This window comes from Takifugu rubripes, chromosome 5, assembly GCF_901000725.2.
Source record: "Takifugu rubripes chromosome 5, fTakRub1.2, whole genome shotgun sequence".
NCBI lineage: Eukaryota > Metazoa > Chordata > Actinopteri > Tetraodontiformes > Tetraodontidae > Takifugu > Takifugu rubripes.
The window spans coordinates 9,957,444-9,979,881 of record NC_042289.1 but is presented as its reverse complement, the minus strand read 5'-3'; the positions used below and the strand labels follow the sequence as shown (position 1 = coordinate 9,979,881).

Sequence of the window (22,438 nt, the reverse complement as noted above, 5' to 3'; positions counted from 1 at the left end):
TTTTCAGTCTTCATGATGGTAAAAGATGGACTTTGTAATCAACAGATGGTGCAATCTCTCCTTTTATTACATTTGACTATCACAAGAGCATTTGTGACAAATTATAAAATGAGACACTCCTAAAATCAGAAATCAAATACCAAAAAAACACACTAAATGATTTATTAATTTTCTAATAAGAACACTACAATTTGTCATATTCTTCCGTTTTGTTTTAGCCTTTCTAGAACAATTCTAAAGTTGAGGTATAAAAGGAGCTCAAACAGACTTGCAGGTCTGAAACAGTGGGGGTTATATACAAGAGAAAATGGAAAGGAGGAGGTAGAGAGAGGGTAAATACAAGGGAAAGAGGAGTGATACAAATATACTTAGGAAAACAAAAATCAAAGGTTTAAGATGCTGTTGGTGCTGCCGAGTCAACCACCCAAACGTGATCGGCTGCAAGAGCCGATCTCAATCTTCAAACACAGGACTTAAACGTTTACGCAACGGCTCCTTCGGAATTCATCCAAACTGGGTCCAGAAATGTGGCAAAAATATAACAAACTGGAGGATTTCGACTGCTCTGACCTTCCACACACACCAAATGATGGATCTGATAGTTCTGACACCGTCTCCCGGTTTTGTAACGCAAGGCCTAAATAATATTGAAACTAGATACAGAGGCGTTTGTGGGTCACAAAGGCCAAATAAACCTGGCATCTGAACCAAAGGTCAACGTTTATAAAAGAAAAAAATACTGAAACATTACATAAACTGTACAGTGACATCCATCACAACAGGTAGAAAAAGGCAGAGGATGATAATTTGGTGTGAGATATACTCTTAATCATTAAGATACAGTCATATGGACCGCAACGAGTAACAAAAGTCATTTTCGGTGGGATATCACGTAACCAGCCTACGAGCTCAAGTTTTTTTCTGTAACTTATGATTGAACAAAGTCCTGCCAGACACCTAAATCTTCATAAGGCTTTACCTCATTATCAAAATGTTTCAATATTCACATAACAAATAATGTATAAAATAGTTCCAAAAAAAAAAGAAAGAAAATTCCCCCCAAAATGTTGCAGGTTTGCTTAAAACACGAGTTTAACTACACCCAGTGCTGCCTCTTTTTTGGTAACAGAGGAGAGAGGGAAGCCCTTGCCCAATCGATCGGCAATAGAACGGACGACAAAAGAGTGGTGGTTTCACCAGAAGAAATTAAATGAGTAAAGGGGAGAGCACACCTTTAAGTCCCAAACGCAGGTGTGATGTGACAGCTCTCACGTAACCCGCCCTCCCGCGACGCCCCAAAACAAACCCCGAAACAAGCAATCAACACCAGACAGAGACAAGGATACAAATATAATTCCCTCCTCTCCTCAAAACTGAAAAAATGGTGGCTGTGCACCAACTTTAGAGAGACACAGACTAGCATTAGTACATCGATGAACGTGGTTATTTTTGGTTTTGGTACAACATAGGTTGTAGCGTGCTGCCTCTGGCTCACAAGCTTGAACGCTTCAAAACTGGTAGGAGGTCTCGTCTGAGCCCCAACTGCTGCGTCACTGGTTGGTGGAAGCACCCAGTCTAAATAATGCTTACAAAGGTCAAAGGGCACCAGCCATTCGGACTACTAAACACTGTACATATGCCCACGCAGAGACAGACACATCATAACAATACATGATGCACCTTTTCCTTTTTGGTCTGACTGTAATAATTATACCCTTTTTTGTTAATAAAAGAAGGCTAAAAATTGTAAGGTTAAATGAAAAACATCACGTCTAGAAGTCCTACATGCATGGAAGACAGTCACGTTTCTAAATTAATGTTACATCTGTCCCAATAACACACTGTTGCCCCCCACAGTCCTTCCACTCTTCTCCTAATGTCATTCAGATGCTTTATTGAGATCATTTTTGGTGGTGGCTGGTGCATTCTTGGTGAAACAGTTTTGTTTTTTTGTTTTTTTTTTTAAAAAAAAAAAGAAAAAAGGCCTACAAGCAAATAAACATGACAGACTGAAAGCAAGAAATTAAGTCTACAAGCAGTCTACAAATAACCTCTATTAGTTAGCAACAAAAGGGCTATTATATATGTCCACTCAAAGTTGTCCTCTCACCAGCCCTGTTATCATCTATACTGTCTGGTATTAAACAGTGATCCCCTTTTTTAGGTACACCCAGAACGAGGATGCTAACTTTTGTGCTTGACACATATCCTATGTCAGCTGATTATAAAAAGACTGAAAAGTTGAAAAGTGTGTGGCTTGGAAGAAGGGGGGGGTGTTGGGGGAGAATGCACATTTGTGCACGTCTGGGGTACTTGCTTGAAAATGTCCAATAGAGAGAAACATCAGCGTTATTAAGGACTGGCAGATACGACAGTATCTGGTGATGAACTGGCAGAGGGTGAGCTCTGAGGAACAGATGCGTTGACAAACTACAGGGGTGAGACTTTGGTACAAGCAAAGTGATCTGTATCAATAGTTTGGCAGTTAAATACCAAGGCTTTAAGAGATACGAGCAATCACACAGTTTTCCAAAGCAAAGGGTCAACAGCATGTGGACAAGCTGTGTGAGTACTGTGTGACGTTAACGTGCATATACACATAATGTACAGACATCCTGATCATCTACACAGCTGGGTCAGTGGTTTTCAAAAAGTCCTTGATAATAAAGATGTTTATCTGTCTCAACGTAAGTTCCATCCTTCCGTTATTGTAAGTTATGGAGGCTCTAGCAGTGAAGCAGAGCCGTGGGGGGAGCGAGTATCTCTCCCAACTACTGTTCAGCTGTCCTGTGTTCCAGCACAGTGAGTGCTAATGAAATGCAAGTGTCGCCTTGTGTGGCTGTCGAGCTGGGAGTATGGGACAGTGAAAAATGAGGACTTTAGGGTGGTAGTCCAGGCAGACTACAGTCGGAGTGAAGTAACAGTAGGAGTGCCACTGAATCAGTTGGAGGTGTCTGAGTGAACACTGCCAGGAGGACCAGGAGGGGAGGTGACCGAAGGGGGATTGGTGGTGTCCTGCCAGCTGTTAGCCTGCCAAAGGTAAAAAGAATATTATTAAAAGAACCTGGTAAATTCTAGGCTTTGCTACACTGTGTAGAAAGTTGAGTAGACAGGTCTGCGATCGGCTAACTAATGTGTGTTGATCAATCCACTAATGTGTGTTGATCAATCCACTAATGTGTGTTGATCAATCCACTACTCAGACGTTCTCTTTAGAACCTTCATTTGGTACTTACATCCAGGCAATGAGGGGTGTAGAGGCCACTCCCCGACAGCTCCTCATAGCCGGCCGTCAGGTGTGTAGCACGGTGCAGGGTATCCACCTGTTAGACACAAACCCAAAAACATCAGCACAAATTCAGCCGAAGAACGTTTACACAGCATAAAGAACAGCAGCCCCGACACACCTTCAGTGTATTCACCAGCCTGTTGGGCCTTGAGTGTTAACACTGCAGTAAACGTTCCAGTTTAAATGCACAGTCCTTCAGGAACGTCAACGGGTGAATACTAATCACCACAGAAATTCGCGAAGCTCCAATAAGCAACTCTGCTGATTTCTAATCGTTTAATAAAGAAGCACTGATGATATTTTGGTAAAGTGCATTACGAAACACTGGAATCTTCCGGGAACAAACCATACTGTACAGACTAAACAATTATGACGACGCACTTTTGGGTCTACGTGTCATTTGAGATGGCATGATGGATAAGTGAGGGAGAGGCAAGGGGGGGGAGGGGACTGAAAGGCTGAGGGGTGGAGCTGAGGAGAGCTGTCCGGGTGCAAATTCAAGGGGATTTCCAGGGAAGGGGGGGGGGGTTCAAGTGTAACCTACTTTGGGTTAGGGAACGTGACTACAGTGGGACATCTAAAAATAATAAAAATAGAGCTTTAAACTGACATTATTCCTCTTTGTTTGATATCCAGGGCAAAAAGTCAGTTTTGTTTGAGTTAGGGGAGGAGTTGAGTAGGTCAACAGGACAGGATCTGAGAGGTCTAGGTCAAAAGGAGCTAGGCTAAGGGTGGGGATCCGGGAATTCTGAGTGGCTGGGTCAGTGGCATTGAGATCAACAGTGCAGCTGTCCTCAATGCATACCTGCTGTTGAAGAGAGGGGGCGATGCTGAGACCCTCTCCGTTGAGTGAATGCAGCCCAAGGTAGGCGTCGCCTGTGTGAGACAAACTATATGACCCTGCAGGCAACATATAAATGTACATATAGCCTTATCGAATCAGATCCCTTCACAGTGCCGTGGGGTCAAGAGGTCACTACTGGCTGTGGATGGTGACTGGTCAGCCTAAGTTCTATTACTGACTCCTACACTGGTTCACATTTTGTTGTCGAGACAACACAAAGGCACTTGCCTTTCCTGTGTTCAAGCTGCACAGAAAGTGAAAGGTACACTAATCTAACAACGGTTATAAATGTAACTGCTTCACATGGATTACAGTTAACTTTAGGGCAATCAAGGGAGGACAGGTCCATCAGGGCAACGGCAAACAAGGCCAGAGCTAATTATTGCTTAAGGAGGAATCATGAAGTGGAGATGATCGTTGTGCATTCATGCACAATGGTTGAGAGTAAGACGGAGACAGGGCTGTAAAATGCATCATATAAGTCATCAACATGTCCAGTGATTCAAACCTGAATGAATGAAGCCTCTTGTTTTTATCTATTTTGTGTTTTCTGCTCAAAATTAAATTGGCCAATGTGGTTGGTTGCAGAACTGACACCGTAATTGACTTTGGTTTTTCTTTTCTACAGACAACTTTCAACTTAAATACATAATTTCTCTTTAATGGCTCTGAAGTGATGCTCTCAATTCATCAGTGAACTTTGGAATAACCACCTACCTGATCCATCCAGCTTCTTTAGCAAATTGGGGCTTCTATACTATTAGTATATGCTGTTCAAATCTTTAAAAAAATTACCATGTAATTTGTGGATGCAATGAACTAGCACAAAAAGCTATTAAACAGAAACAAATCAATAAAAATGGAGATGGTTTGAACAGTTTTCCTACTATTGTACAAGTTATTAAATTAAAAAAGGTTTATCTTAACATGATACATTCTATGGTTGTAGAAGAATCTGACAGTACTGTATTGCAAAATTGAATTGGAGACTGTTGTGGATAGATTTTTAATGCTATGGTGATTCCGGAGAACACAATTCAATACCAGTTTTGTAAAGCAAAAAAAAAAAAAAGCATAAATTACACAAGAAATTATTTCCTAACAAGTTCAGTTGAGTGCACGGGGACTAAAGCCTGTTAGTGGTCAGTTTTATTTATTGTCTTGTAGGTAGGTGAAATGGAGCATGCAGTACCTGAGTTGGGTGTTGCTGGAGAGTTGGCCTGGCTAGCCTGAGCAGAGACATTGGCAGCATCCACTGCTGTTTTAACTGCGTAGAGGTTCGCTTCCTCCTGGAACTTACCGATGTTCTTCTTGTAGCGTATTCTCTTGTTCCCAAACCAATTAGAGACCTTAGGAACAGATAAGTGTCAGTTACGTGACAACAGTGATTTCACCACATTAATTTAGCTGCTAATCCAGTTGGTATATGAAATAATAAACAAACACGTATTTGGCTGCTCTGTGTTTAAGTTACTGCTTTTATCAATTCAAGCAGAATATATATGCGACAACTAAATCTATAGAAGAGCACTTGAACTTTGAGGAGAACATTCTCAACAATTCACCTGAGACACAGTGATCCCACACTTTTTGGCCAGTTCTTCCTTGGCTTCCTCACTTGGATAGGGATTAGACAGATGGGAGTAAAAATACTCATTCAGCACCTCTGTGGCCTGCTTGTTGAAGTTGCGCCTCTTGCGTCTAACCGAGACAAAAGGAAAAATTGAGCAACTCATTTGGAATTGATATATATCTTAAAATAGTTAACGTTTAAGGAAGAGTACTAGTCAACACAAACATGTCAGCTAGACACAGAGACATACCTGGCATCAAGGAAGCGCGAGCGCAGAATCATGACGGCCTCACAGGTACTTTGTTTGAGCTGCATCTGAATGGAGCTGAATTTGCGGTGGATGATGGCCACCATGCGCTCAATCTCCTTGGGAGAGATGGGCCGTGTACGTGACTGCTCCCTCAGCAAGTTCATTACATGGTTGGTAAACTCACTGCAGGCCTGGACAAAGGAGAGAGAGAGACGGGTTGAGTGATGCTATAAAAGCAAAGCTAAAATTTGTCTCCTGTATTAGTGTACTGTATTAAAAGAGTAAGTGGCCTACATGCAGGCCACATGACAGTGCTTACTACACATTTACATGCACACGAGCACCACCTGGTGATACAGTGCACATCATAAAATCTCATTTTAAACAGGCTGGCTAGTTTGAAATGAATCCAACCCATACAGGCAATCTGGTGTTTGACAATTTAATTGTTGACTCAGAAGTCTGAAGGATTTTAGAGCTCTGAAGGGTGCAGGAATCAATACTTGTATTTATAACTAGTGAATAAAAGATGTGATGTGGTGTGGTTCTCTTTACCTTTATTTTTAAGTTCAAACAAACTAAAAGCATGAAAGCAAGGTGAAAGAAATTCTTAGGGGTTCCTTTTAACATATCAAGACTTACATTTAATGAAGCACAAAATGATAATTATGAGGAAAAGACTGTTTGTAAATAAGAGCATATGTTAAAAAACCAAAACCACCAAAAAGACAGCATATCTGTACATACCTGCTCATACTTCTCCAGCTCAGCGTGATAAATCTGGCGGATCTGGGCAAGCTTGGCTCGGTAGTCAGAATGTTCGATACTGCTGTCCGTGGGTGAGCCCCCTGCTGCTGCAGCAGCGGCAGCAGCTGCAGCTGATCCACCACCCTTCTCTGGTCCTGACACACCCTCTGCAAGAAGCATGTTGTCCAACCTCATAATCTGAGGATCTGGGGGGTCCTCCTCTTGCACACCGCGTATACTCAGCACTGGACAAAAGAAGAGAAATAGAAACGAGTTAGACTAGCCAGGCAAAAACATCTAAAACCATGCTGATTTTGAACGTTGGGGGCTATGATAAAAACAAAACAAAAACACAATTGAAGAAATTAGTAATATCACAGTTTATGAGGGTAAATAGGACCAGGCTAAAATTTAAAATGAACCTTCCCTGTCAAAACCCACTCAACTTCTCCCCTGAGTCATTGCAATGGTCACCCTGTGAGTTGTCATTGAGCCACAACTTCTATTGAACCAACACCAGAGGGCAGTGTGGTCAGTCTGTGGCAACCTGCCAGAGATAAGGGCATGAGGCATGGGACCAGTAATGGGAGTGCATGTGCTGTCACTATGAGCCCCAGTGGCCATAAGTATAGTTATCAGTTGCTGCGCCCCACCACTGCATTATAACAGGACCTCTGTCAGCCTGCAGTCTCGCTCTCATCTCTCTCGCTCTCTTTCACACATACACACACAGTTCCTAACGGATACCATTCAGTTAGTGCAAAGTCTTAAATACACCTTTTCCCCTTTAGATTCCAACACCAAAATACATCCTCCCTACCCCATTTTAGTTCTCAGTCATCCCACTTCAAAAAGCAAATGGGAAGATTAGCTATCAGCATCCTAGACACAGTTTAGTATTGTTACAATCTTTTTAAATAACAATTTCACATTGCAAAAGTCATCATGCAGCTTATTGCTGTATGCATCAAGCAATCTAAATCTGCATGTAAATCTGCATTTGTAGTTCAGTTTGGTATATTATTTGTGCTATAATTGACATGGACTATGCTGACCCAGTGAATCACACACTGTGATAAACTACCTAAGGCCTGTAGAAAGGTACACTGCACTGAACTTGTCAGAAAAACTATGTCAACGTAATACTGTTACAAGAAGCAGGGTGTTAGCACCCAGAACCATATGTTGCGTATAATAGCTAAACTTGAGAAGTGAAAGACCCATTTCTACCATCTATATGTTTGAACAAATATGTAGTGCAGAATGATGTGAACAGACTGTGATGTTTTAACAAATGCAAGCAACAATAGCCCCATTTTATTTAGTTGCATTTAGCAGATTAACAGTTAATCAATATAATATCCTCACACAAACACAGAATAATATTTACGGACACATTGTTTCATTTTTCAAGGAGAATGAATTTAACAGTCATGCGGTGTAAACACATCTTTTACAATGTAATGCCTGTTAAAATTTTGGTGATTTCTCTTTGTTCATTTTTAAGTGATAATTTAAACATTAGTCTCAGCTCTTGGTGAAGTTACACAAGATTCTGAGAAGGCAGATGCTAACAACATGGGCGACAAGATTAATCCCATCTGAAACTGGGTTAGGAATTTGTCGCCCATGAGGATTATGCTAGTTAGTCAAAGCTTGTCTTCAAAGGTGAATAGGTACATGAACTCATCGTTCAGAAATTCACCAAAGTAGATATTTAATTTTGTGATAAGTGACAAGTAGCAGCTATCACATAAACTCTTTCTCAGGAGTAATAACGAGCAGGTGATTTCCCCACATTTTACCTACACCCATAGTACAGTATAAACTGTATATAAGCAGTAACATTGTAGGTTGCTTTAGGATCAGAGCCCCTTGGCCTTGACCTTTGGTAGATCGAGACCCTCTGAAATCTAGAGTATCACCAAAATTTAATCAGCCGTTGCTGCATCCATGATCAAATTTTTCTGAAAATTTCATGTAAATGTGCTCATAACTTTCCAAGTTATTTTGCTAACTGACACCTTAACGGCGCGTGTCACATAAACGCTGTGACAGAGGTATTAACTTTTTATTAAAGCTACAAGCGTTGAACAGAATAGCAGCAGAACCAGCAAATGAAAAACAATTGTGAAGAAATTTTGTTCCTCACTAAACTTTTATAATAGATGATATTTTTCTTTGTTGTTTTTTTTAAAGTACTTGATTAAATAATCTACTTTAACATTTAAACTGCTACAGTGAAGGGTGACGTGCTCCTTTTCTTGTTGTTTCTTGCCTTTTCTTTTGCTTTGCTTATGTCTCTGTTCACTCCGAGGCACATTCCTGCTCTGCTGCTCCCCCAACTCAGGAATGCTGCAGACCCAGCTGGCTGAACTAATGACCCTGATTCGCCCATATCTTTCCCTCTTCTTTTCGTTCACTCTCATCATTCACTAACAATCCGCACATCTGAGTCACACAGCCTTAACTATCACACAACCATTTGTTTTGTACCTGTTGAATCTCCATTCTGTGTATAGTGACTCGTCACTGAGGGCAGGTGATATTTCTTGTGCTTACAGATAAAACGGTCAGAGCACAGATGATTCTGGCCAGCCGTGATCGCATGACGGGTTTTTCTCCTCTTTCTGGTCATGTTTTTACTGACCAACAAGGAGGAGGCCAACTGTGGAGTTTAAAGATTCTCACCTCTACTCCCTCCCTTTTGCCCCCACTTCTCATTATGGCCCCCAGCTGTAGCCTAATGCCCCTGCATTCTTCTAATTACTCCAATTAACTGTGATTACCCACAATTGGACTCATGCACAGTCTAGTGGTTTAGTATCATTATAGCAGCTGTTGAGATAAGTTAAGATACCGCAGAGAAAAGGACCATCTGACAAGAATGCAGGAAAGTGTGGTTTAAAATTCAATTAATACACTCGACAGCAAACCCAATTCTCAAGAAATATGGTTTCTTTTTGATTAACTTGTACTAAAAATTCCTCTGGTTTTTAGAGACCATCCAAGACTCCCTGCACTTCATGGATTTATACGGGCATCCCTTGTCATAAATTGGAATACAGCTGGAGAAACACAGTTTGACCGTGTAAGCCATAAAAAAAAAAAATTCACACATTGCTAACCTAAGCTGGGCTGTGTGGCATTGAGAGACAGAGCGAGCAACACATACTATGAAATATTCAGAGTATCCAGCTGGGCTTTCGCTGCATACATAATCATTCTCATTTCAGCCAAAGCAGAAATGGTGTGTGCAGCGGAGATACAGCACACAATATATGAAGTACTGCAAGTGAGGGTGAACAGCCTAACCAATAGTGTAGTGCTGTACATTAACAGTAATGCCTTCCACACACACACACAGGGAGAGATAAGGCTTAAACGCAGTCAGTATATCACTGCTGAGCTCACAACACAAGCTTTATCCTTGTCTGCCTTTTCCCTTGCTAGCATCCCCTTTTTCACTCTGTCTCCCCTCAACACATATCCCCTCCCCCCTTCTCTTTCAGCACACCCCCCACACGCACCCACCTCCCCCAATGTTCCCCTCCCTCTATTCTCCATTTCAGTCGAGTTCTCCATGTGAGCCGCAATCCCTCATGCTGTCAGCCCCCCTCTCCCTCTCTCTGTAGACAGACAGGATTAGCATTTTAATTGCATCAGCTCCCTTGGGTATTCTCAGCCTTTCACTGGGAGAGAGCAATGGAGCAGGAGAGAGAGGGGAAAACGGAGAAAAAAAAGGTAAGGAGAGAGGGTAGAAGGAGAGCCAAGGAGAATTGAAAAAAGAAGTCGCAGGCGAAGATGTGTGTGCAAGAGAGGAAGAGACGTGCAGAGCGAGAGTGAGAAAGGCACTACAGAAACACACAGAATTCAAAGAAGAGACACGCTAGAGAGGGAACAAGCCAAGGAGAGTGAAAAATGCGACTGTGAGGCATAAGTTTTTTCCTTTCATTACAGGTTTTATCCCAGTAAATAGAACAGGCAACAGAAAAATGTTTTGGAGATTTATCTCTAAGGTCACTATTAAATCAAAGTGATGCATCTACTCAAAGTGAAACTTTGCTTTTAGTCTTCAAGTCTTTTCATCCTGTAAAGTACAAACACGCAAGCATCATGAGTTCATGACTGCTGGTCATGAGTTTTCTGATCTGGTCTATGGAAGTGACAGATTCCTCAAAAAGGATGATACAATATAGCTTTGACCAAGTTACAGAATCTCACACAACAGTGAATAGTTATTTTGGCCAAAGAGGGTTCTTTTTGCCAAATGGATAATGGGAAAAGGTTCTAATGTAGTGTATCTAATGTAAAGGCAACAGAGTGCATTCCTCTTGTAAAGGAGGTTTTTTTTTTTTTTTTTTTTTTTTTTTTTAGAACAGTCAAGTTAATGAGCCTAATCCATATGTCCATTCCCACTTTTAAGAAGCTCACACTAATCAGCATATGTTTGGGTCTTTGGAGTCCTAACACACGCAGCCCCTCTGTCACCCACACAGACACAGAAAGACACACAGACACACACGTTCTTCTATATTTGTGAGGACTATCCGAGTCTTTAAGGGGCCAGAATCCAACTTGGTTTTTGTCCTCCCAGAGTTGTCTGCCTGGAAATCATAAAACCCATCCTAAGGCCTAGGTTCCAAGACCCCCGTTGAAGAGTTAATTCACCAGCCCTTTACTCATCATAATCCTAAAACCAACCTTAACTTTAACCCAATTCTAACCTTAAAACCATCTGTATGCTTAAAAACAGCCTTTTGACATTGTGAGGGCCAGCCAAACTGTCTTAACTTTTGTCACTACATTCTGTACTTGCACACACTTCAGCATTCAAAGTAAACACAATGCGCTGTGATTACTCTTTCAACATACTTCACACCAGTTCAAAACATCACTAATCAACCCATAATAACCTAATGCAATAGAAGAGAGGCCTGGACATCCATATGATGGCCTCAAATTATCTCACACAAGTAACTTTTCACATATACAAAATCAAGACTGATAGTCTTTGTGTTTTAGACATGAAAATAAGAAAAGGGATAACAGTCTTCCCTTGATCCTGCTTTTTGGGCAGTGCAGATTAGTTTTGGAACACAGCATGAACAGAACTTCTGGTGCTGGAAAAAATAATACAATAACAGCCTGTTAAAACTAGTGACAGGGCACTCGTGTTGTGTTCAGTAGCTGAGCAAGAATAAATTAATAAGAACGCACTTCAATTTTAAAACAGTACAGCCATTTAACTGTACTGTGAATTGTGACTAAATCTTAATATCTCCTTTGATAGTTTCGCAAAAGGAGAAAGACAGAGACATTAAAGAGTGAATCCGAAATGTCACGGGAGGAAGAGGAGGATGACGAAGAGCACCTAAGCAGGAGGCTTGTTAAAGCCAAAGCACTGCTAGGATCTTCCCCAAGTCAGCTCTCATCAGGCCAGCTGCCTCCTGTGCTCATTAGCACCGACTCTTAAGGAGCTCCTAAAGACTTTGTGAAAAATGAATGCTCATTTGAGTGGTCGTTAATTTGCACTGTTATGCAAATTAGGTGGCAATTAAGCAATAGATCAGAAGAGCCGTGCCCATTTATAACAAGTGAACAAGCATTATGACACTCTCAGATGGTGCCAGAGAGAGCCGACGTAACTTGCAGACTCTGCACTGGTCTGTTTGATTCCGAGGAAAATTACTGCACTAATGAAATGTCTGGCTGGTTAGAATCCTACATGGTTTCAGAAGGCGATATCCTGAACCATCTTGCGACTGCATAACCAGTGTACCCGAGCAACAACTGAGATGACAACCTATTGGCAACACAACCTAAAATCCTATACTATGGACAACGCTGATGAACAAAGCTACTGTACACTAATTTACAGCTAAAAGAAAAAAAGACTATGGCACACCCTCCTTAATGAGTCTGATCGTTATGCTGCCCCACCTTTCTCCCCCAGTACCAGCCTTAATGTTTTCCATCATTACATTTATAAAAAATGCAGAAAATACAAACATACTGTCTGGGACAGCAATGTTTGCTAAGTATAGAGCAAAGGGGTGGAAGGCTCCCATCAATTGTAATTAATCCTTAATTAGTCAAGATTAGGAGGTAGGTTCTGACAATCTCCCACCCCAGTACCACCAAACTAATGCGACCCAGCTGAGACCACATTTACATGGCTTTAATTAAAGAGTCATCAGCTTTCTCTAAAAATAAAGCCACCAAGTGATGCGAGAGGTAACATGCTGAGAGGAAGGTCACATGAAGACATTGCTCTTGCTATATTGATGATTACGGGGGAATCAAAACAAAAATAATACTCCTTTAATCATGACAGTATTGTTAAAAACTGTTGTGTAATGTGTCCTTTATACTAAATGCTCAAGTATGTAGTGTGTTAATGAGCTCATACTTTCACCACTCGTACCTGCTCCTCAGACATGTTAAAAGGGACTGACATTGTGATGACACTCTGGCAGATGCACACAATTTTAAAATGCATCAATTCAGATATGGACATAATTTATAGAGTATATATCGACCCGATGTTGCTGATGCACTTCACTGATCCATATTCTATTCCTAGTCTGTTCAGGATCTGAGAGAACACACACACACACACACACACACACACACCAGTGAAATCAGAGCAGGAAAGCAACATTTCTTGTTCTTTTAGCCAAATTTAATCAACTTGTCTTATCCACAGTGTTATTTTACAACTAAAAGCAGAAATCCAAAAGAACTGGCTGAACTTTTAATTTAGTCTGCTTTGCATGAATAGACAGCAAGAAAACCTACTAGTCTACAGACCCTTTCACTCTGAAGGATCTACTGCACACTAGAGGAGCTGAAATCTTATAATGGTTCTGACAACTTACAATCTACACATAGCCTAGAAATATAGAGGAATTTGACTGACTGCAAAGCAAATCTAGGCATCATAAATTCAGGTAACTGTACAAAACTGCTGTAGGTTATGTCATTTCATAATTCCATCCATGACTCAGAATGCAAACTGAAAAACAATTAAATAGAAAAAAGTGACTATGAAGACGCACAGCAGCAGCAACGTGCAGCGCTTACAAGCTGCTCCGGAACCAACCGTTGACAATGCAAACACTTGAGTTACAAAATCCCTCCCTCATTTTCATCACACTTGATGGTCAGTGAATATTTGTTGTGGTTCTCTGTCAATAGTTACTGCAATAGTGCTTAGTGACACTAGACAATATAAAGCTCTTTCCATTCTTGTCCATTATGCTTCTGTTTACTGGGAATTTTCCATCTCAAGTTCCCATTTATCAACAACTACGATTAAAACTACACAAATTTATATACCTATACTCAATATTGACAATATTTATCCATTTCACTACAGTATTTCAATACACTACTTTAAAGTGATACTGTAATTTAGAAATTGAATGAAGTAGTTCTATCATAAGAAAAAGTAATCTAAGCATGCCTCAACATATGGCTGAAAATTTTTCAAAATTAGTCATCATTACTGCCCATGATTGATGAATGGCTAAAATTCTATTACAACAGTCTCCTGGTTTCTTTTCTTTCAATTACAAACGCACACAGGAGACAGCAGCATCTCTTGTCAACAAACAGAAGCTCAGTTCCTACAGGAATAATACCACATGGGGCAAATTATTTGGCCCACACACCATTATACATAGACTGAAGGTTGGAGGGGTCCGTTTCCCCATTCCAAGTGGGGGGCGGTGGTATTTCTGTCAGGGCCAGGGGTCTGTGTGATATAAGCCGTCTGCCAATCTGGCTAGGGGAATGGACACCGAGTAATTACTCCTGCTCTTACTGCCTCATCAATCTCCCTGTATCACTCCTGGACGACCCAACACCCCTGCCCCCACCCCCTCGCACTCTTTTTTTTTAAATTCCCTTCCTGCAAAAGAACACACAAAAACTGAGTGACAGGATGCTAGAAAACACAACAGAGATCCCCATAACAACAATTAGATAAGGCAGCACAGCGTGCCCACACAGGAAAATAAACAAGCCTGGCTAATGAAACAAAGTACAAAAATAACTCCATATAAATGTTGGTTTGAAAGAAACATCACAAATTTTTACTGAAGTACAAGAGGAGTTTCAAACAATTCATTTCATTTTAGGATTGAAATTCTGCTCTTTGGAAACTAATAACAATTAAATTGCCTTAATGAGGCATGTGATTCTGAAGACTTAATGTACTCCTTCAGACTCAGTGAAATAGAAACATCTGACTCAATTATGTGATGGTGAACATGCCAGAGCTGCCAAAAGGCTACCACTGAAGTCTGATATTTCAGCAACATACTTTTAGGAACGCTAAAAGTTCAAATAAAAGTCATTTTTAAGATCATGCACACTGATGCAACTCCTTAATCTGCCTGTGAATGAAGGTGTTGCAACATGATGCGACTGTATCATGTTATTTTTGGGTGGTGTTGCTGTAACTCGATTAACATGTAACATGTCTTGGTTGTTTACATAACTAGCATTTTAAAATATGTAGACCACTTAGTGGTGTGAACACAACTTAACAAGTAACTTGGAAAATAGTAATGTGTCGCTTTTTACTGTGTATAGTTTGTAAAAAAACAACAACACAAGGACCATGGCAGGAATATAAGATAAGTGTTAATAGTACATGGTAGTGTGGGCTAAGTGCTACTGGCTCTGCTGGCAGGCATCTATTGCTGTTAAAGATTTTAAAGCCTGAGGTGAAAAAAGCCATAAAATTGGCTGAAATGACCTTTTTGGTTAAAAAAAGATATTAAAAAAAACCTGAAATAAACTTTTATTTGTAAAACCTGTAAAATAAAAGAAAAACCCTCCTAGTGGTAAATAAATAAATTTTCCAAGAATCATAAAAATGCTTTTTGAAAAGTTGTAAATGCCAATAAATGATATAACATTTACATGCACACTACCATAAAAATATGAGTGTGAGTATTAGCAGTCACTTAGATTCCATGTGAGAAGTGCGAATGTCTTTTCTGTCATAAAATACATTTAATAATTAGGTATTTATTACCATTCCTCATATCTGTTTGACCTCTGGAAGTTTCTCAAATCAGTTCAGATGGGGAGGATTTCTCACCATGAAGTCTACACATAAGCACTGATTATTTACATCAGGTATCAATGTTACACCTTTTAATATAATTCAATTGTGCGTTTAATGGTAATATGTCAAAAACGGACAAATGTCTCCACTTGGTGTCAGCCTGCGTAGTGAGGATAAGAAGACTCTAGTCATTTGAAAAAAAATATATGGAAAAAAAAATAGGATTTTTATCAGCTATTTCACCTGCTTCCATATTGAAAAGCATTGTCACAGAGCAGGGGTGTAATATTAATCCCTATAGTGACCCGGGTGGTGCAGATCTCATTGGCTCAGACCCCCGTGCAGTGGAGTGCAGAATTTCTGTTCAAATTAAATGTCATTGAACATACACATCCGCAGTCACATGCAGTATAAGGAACTCCATTTTGCCTCCCAGTAGCCCTATCAAACACAATAATCAAGACATACGCTTATATCATAACCACAAAACAATAATATCTAGAGAGATGGAGCCTGTCAGGTCTGGGATAGTGGGGGAAGAATGGACAACGCACACAGGACAAAACAGTATAGGTCTCACCCAGGGACATGCTGTGTTTGGAGGAAACAAATTTAAAAGGTGACACTAAAAAGATCGTTCAATAAATGCAAAAATAGGGAGTCTTTAAAACAAGACAGCTATACAGACTTTACAGCACAATAAGCATTATATATCCCTATATTCCTAATGTAAATCAATCAACAAAACCTTTAAATAATGTGGTCTGGCTTGGATCAGTTTTTGAATGACCAAGCCAGAAAAGCCAATAACATGTATAATATATTTAACACTTTATTATGACTTTGAAGTAAGTAAAAAAAAAATACCTCGAAATGTCACTATGCTGAAGTTAGTGACAGAATATGAGTGACAGCTTTGCTGCTGCTGTGTATAAAGTGGGAAGAATGCATTAAAAAGTGAGGAGAAGTGAATCAAATATTCCCAAACTAAATGAACTTCTGAGAGTGACTGCAGTGGCTTGTGAGAGATTTTGGCATAAGCTATCCCATTGCACCAAGTGCTATTTTTACAGCAAATACCCATGAGAGCGAGGAAGAACAGAACTGACTTGAAGCAAAGCCACCGACACTAAACTTTGATTACATCCCAGCTCTCTTCAAGTGCTTTCATTTCCTATTCAGAGTGTATATTAAATAAAGTATTGACAGGAATTCAATTTCATGCACATTGAGGTCATGCTAAACACAAGACGACAACATATGGACCTCATTTGAATGCTGTAAAACAGAAATGTTTGGAAATGGTGGCAGTGAGAGGGGATACTGGCATTAGCTCAGAACATTTTCTTTACAATGAAAACAATCTAACACACTGCAGCACTCAGAGGAATTCACCTCCCATCCCCCAGTCCTCCCCTCCTCCACCACATTACATTACCATATCAAAGCCTGAGTTCAGAGCAAGTCTTCTCTTTCAAGAGTGGGAGCGAGGCATACAGAGGGAGGGGGAAGAGGACGAGACCAAGGCAGCGAGAGTCGACCCAAGCCAGAGTTTGCTTTTATCCTCCTTCAGTGTGTGTATGTGCAGAAGACACAGTGTGTATGTATGAGTGTCGACACAAGTTCATGTTTGTTAGTGGAAGGGGGAAAAAAACACTGCAGAAAAATCAGTACAGCAACTAGAGTCCCAACTGGGTTTTCTACAAACACTGAAGAGAAGTCAATTCAAATTCCAGAGGCAACACATAATGAGGCCTGCAGGGGGTCTGACAGAGCAGCAGAGAAATGCCAAAGCAGGTACATGGTGCAGTAAGGAGGGCATTACGTGGCAGATGGCCAGCACAGAGCCAAAGATCTCCTTATCTCACAGTATCACCTTCTTGATCACAAGACTACTGTTAAACTAAAACCAAACTGTCTGTTTTTCTGCTCCCCTTACTGTATAAGGACTCTCAGACAATCCTTCGAGTTTGCTGGAAGACTAAATGTGAAAATCAAAGTGAATGGCATTAGGGTAAATAAGACCACTGGTTGCCTGGGAAACAGTGTACCCTACCCCACTCACTCAAGCCTAGCCTATACTTTTGTCCAATCACTGGAGAGCAATAATACATTATTGACAGAGGGCCACAACAGGCAGCAGTGCAGCATTTTCAAATTGTATTTGAACAGGAGAGGTTAGCTGCTCGAAGACAGACAAAGAGAAAGACAAAAAGAAAGACATGTAGATAAAAAGAAAACAATGGGCAGGCTGACAAAAAGAGAGGGTTAAAAAAAACTCAGCCCATTTACTGTATGCTAGCATAACCATCAATCTGCCACCGCTTCTTGACCTACTACAGTAGAATACGTATATAATGGGTGTCCAGGTGTGAATAAGCACAATGCTTATTCTGAAATAAAGAAAATATTTCATATTTTCAAAGACAATATTTATTAGCTCATGTAATTAATCTGTGTCGGAATACTTATACGTGTACTATATATATGAAGATAGCAACATGTTATGCATAGCAGGTAACCTAGTGCCCAGTTTATATGACTAATACTGGCAAAAAATATTCTCTCAGGTTCTTTTAATATTTTAAATCTCTAATTCTGTGCTGTGTGGTAATAGTAACATTCTAGTGTATGCTGAAATTCTACGTGGAAAGGTAGGCTTTTACTCCTCAACAATTGATTAACAGAAAGTACAAATTTATAACAAGCCTGCAGTTTTGAAAGAGATATACTTCTGCGCTTAGTTAGCCTTGGACAGAATGCAAGCACAATTTTTGAAGCATATTTTGCTGTGTAACACAAAATTCAAAGGCAGTGACTCACCATGATTAGGTTCACCCAGTCTGTGTGAAGTCAAAGCAGTGCAAAAAATAGTTCACATTTCTAGTATAGTTATGCCAACTAACAAATTAGATCTATAGAATCGTCCGATGTTTGGTAGACCAACACTTCTACAAGAAATAAAAGGTTTTTTAGAATGCCAGAATGTGAGGTGGGAAACGGAGAGGGGGGGAAGCACATCAGGTCTCAAAACTTATGCAGACAGGAGAACAGAAATATGTAGTGAAGCAGGAACTCACCCGTTTTCTCTTTGATCTCACAGAGCACGCTGAATAGGGCTGGCTTCATTCTGTGACAGTTTAGGGCATGCTTCCTGCAAGGGAAAAACAGGAATAAGAGGGAATGAGGGTTTACAATGAAGAGACTTCCATCTCAAGTCCATGGCTTCCTCTACATAACAGGTACTGTACATATTGCGGTGCATATGAAAGATCAAGAAAGAGACTACATAGCAAAACGATAAGAGTTATGTCAGTTAAAATTACTTTTAAAAAATCAAGACACCATGGACGCCACTGCCGCATCAATCTCAACGATTCTTTTGCAAGTGAGACACATAATACTATTCCAATGATTATAGCAACCCTCCATGCGTCACAATGATTTGGTTATTAGACGGTAATATAGGATCATAGTTAGGAGGATCATAATTAACATGGAGTTGATCCAAAGATTTAAACCATCAACGCACTATTCAAAGCCACAGATGAAAACATTATGCTTGGTTACACCTGACCTCAATATTAGCACATGAATATCCAGTATTCTATACCCCATAAGACTATAATATAAAAATGAATGTATCTGTTATGCACGACTCTTGGTAAAGGTATGAACTTGAGCTGAAAGAAGGATTATGTTGGAGGGTATGGGCAGGAGGGGAAAAAACAGCTCACACGATCCTGTACTAACCTAAACTGGAAGTCGAATGTCAGGCCACTCCTGCCATGTCTCCCATCTACTGTCCCCTACCTGCTGGCTCACCAGATCAACCCCGATGTGTGGGTGATTCTTCTATCCCTCCTCTAGCACTGTGCCACATCCCAACACATCACCACCGTGGCATCATGATCCTATCTGCCACCTCACGGGAGGTCGTGACCACTTACGTACAACCAGTAAGTATTATGTTGATGAATGCTGCCCACCATAAACCCTCTCAAGAAAATCAGAGTCATTATCATATGCTCAATGGAAACTATGAAAACACATTGTTAAACACACAGTGCAGTTATGAATAGCTTGCTATTAAAATAGCCTTTTTATATTGAGAAATCATCAAAAGGTACCGCATGAATGTGCTGCAATTTTTTTTTAATTCCTTTTAACTCACAATTGGATGCATGTTTTATGTAATCCTACACACGGGTAGCATGATAGTGACCCAGTCTAGGTGAAAGTGTAAATCAATAGAAGCACACAGCAAGGACACCTCTGGCACACCCGAGGAGCAACATTTTTAATTGGTTTACCCGGATAGCCTGTTAAAATTTTACATTGTATGTCCAACAAGATTACCTATATTCAGTATTTTACGACTAACAAAACTTAACCTTTCGGACCAGAAGTTAACACATAACAAGGACTTTTTAAAAAAAAATGTGTTCACAAAATTTCATTTTATGAGGCAATTACCTTGTGAGATATAAAAGGTAATATTCGTGTTTTCATAGGGTGCTGGTGTAGCATCATCCCTCCCCCTCACCACCATCTCATTAATAGAAACTCGATTTGCGGACAGCTGCACTGGCGTACACATTATAGGAGAATTGATTGCACCCAGCACACAATGAAATGGATGAACACCAGGGAGGGAGGGAGCGAAAGAGGAGTGAATTAATTAAGAGAACCAGGTGGTCAAATGTTGGGTGGAAAATCACTAGCTAATGACACATCACACTGTGGCCACAGTCTTGCAGGGGACGGTTGTCTATTGTTAAAAATACTGACGCTTCATCTGAAAATGACCTTATGCTCCTTAAGCCACATGGTAAATGAGTGAGGGTCAGTAACTCGCTGCAGTGCATACTCCCAACAGTAATCACACACAGAAATGACTAGCAGATACAAGTGACAAGTCATGTGAATGAATGATTACCGTCACCACTGATAGCACTGAGCTGATACCAGGGACAATTGAACGATCACATCCTTGCATTAATTTAGACATTCATTTGCATGTTACTGACACTCATTTTATGTGGCACAACATTTCCAAAACAAGCTGTTCCAATTAAGCAAATCTAATTTAACACTCTGATTAGTATTTAAAGGCTTTGGCAAAAATGATGAAATAAGTTGAGCTCACTGAGATTGGTGTGAGTCCAACAACTAACAATATTACCTTGAGAAGTGTCCTGGTGGCTTGTTTAGCTCTTGCACTGATGTAAAATGTGAATTTCCGACATATTATTGACTGGCCAATACTGAATCAATAAATAAATATGTGCATAAATATATCAATTATATAGATTTTTGCTTTGTATGTGGAGTTAGCAAAAGTCTGAGGGGAAAGAAAGATCATATTTCCATCAGTGTTTAAGAGGTGCAGCATAAGGCTTTGTGCGACGTGCCTTTAAAGACTTATTGTAACAAACTTGTTGAGCTTATTATTTAACACTGAAGATGAATTCGTTGAACATCTTTGAAATTCTGACAAAGCATATCTATAAACTAACCAGCTAAGTAACAAAACCCTGCTCAAACTACAACGCCACTGGAAGCGGTACAAGTTTTTCTATATTGTCTCCTGGCGAATTAAAAACTTAAATTTGCATTAATATTGGAAGTACGCTACACTACCGCTGACACGCTTTCTCTTAAGGACGCTCTCCAAGCCGAAATTAAATGGATACAACTAAACAAAAAAGACAAAAAGGAAAATGCATTTCAGCTTGGCGACCATGAGTGGAAAATGGCTCTTCGCTTCTCTTACCTGGCCTGTGCTTCGTCCAGGCTCTCGTCGGTGATGGCCATTATTTGCTGTAGGATATCCCCAATGTCTTGTTGAGGTTGACCGAGGGATTGCTGTTTTCTAACCGAGTCTGGATCCCCGACATCGGCTTGTTGTAGTCCAGCGAGTCCGGTGAGACCCGTCAGCATTCTGGTCTGGTCATCCATACTTTCAAAGAAAACTCGTCGTTTTCCTCAGTCGAAGAATACACACAAATAGCTAGCCTGTTAGCTAGCCAGCAAAGTATTTTCTACGAAAAATCATACAACACCCTTTATTATAGCCGACAGCGACGGTTTTTTTAAAAAAGGTAAACGACTTGTGTCATACACAGATCGCGCACAAACGGTTTACATTCGCCTCGCTTAAGTTGTAAAACGCGACCAGGCTAACGCTAGCTACCCCTCAAGTGAAACGCAGCTAGGTTAGTAGCCGTAGCCCAGCAGAAAAGCAGCAGGGACACACATGCACGGAGAGTGTGAGCTTGACAACAGCGCCTCGTACATCTTCGGGCAAAAATATTTGGAGAAAAAAAAAAAAGGAAAAATATGCTGACAAGCGAGGACTTAAAAGGGCTCCCTAACTAAAAGTAAATATAATCACGCCTTGGACGCGGCGAATACGCTTTCGAACCGTCTAGCTCAAACGAAAGATCTACCAAAACAGACTACGGTTTGCCATTGTTGTTGATGTCGCGCGAGTGTGTGGGACGTGGTGTGCTGCGCGAGCGGTATGCGTCGCTTTGACCATTGAACTCGAAGCGCCACAGACCGCGAGCTCACGGGTGGGTTGACCAGTCGGCTGCCATAGATGCGATTAAAAAAATACGTGACGTTTCCGTATTAGCTGCTCTTTAGGC

The 22,438-nt window shown here is 40.5% G+C and overlaps 1 protein-coding gene across 2 annotated transcripts; it reads right to left on the bottom strand.

Annotated features, from left to right (window-relative positions):
• Window positions 1–1,967: 1,967 nt before the first annotated feature.
• Window positions 1,968–22,388, bottom strand: pbx4 (pre-B-cell leukemia transcription factor 4). Of its 2 annotated transcripts, XM_029836898.1 has the most exons (9): window positions 21,562–22,388; window positions 18,866–18,939; window positions 6,704–6,948; window positions 5,957–6,147; window positions 5,699–5,834; window positions 5,326–5,482; window positions 4,095–4,165; window positions 3,237–3,323; window positions 1,968–3,030 (listed from the first exon to the last, which is right to left on the bottom strand). In XM_029836898.1, exons 1-9 carry the CDS (start codon window positions 21,744–21,746, stop codon window positions 2,941–2,943), a joined length of 1,236 nt encoding a protein of 411 aa, XP_029692758.1. In that variant the 5' UTR covers window positions 21,747–22,388; the 3' UTR covers window positions 1,968–2,940. The 2 variants fall into 2 exon arrangements, with proteins under 2 accessions (XP_029692758.1, XP_011602364.1); XM_011604062.2 differs by lacking the exon at window positions 4,095–4,165 and having other exon boundaries at window positions 21,562–22,381.
• Between the last annotated feature and the right edge of the window lie 50 nt (window positions 22,389–22,438).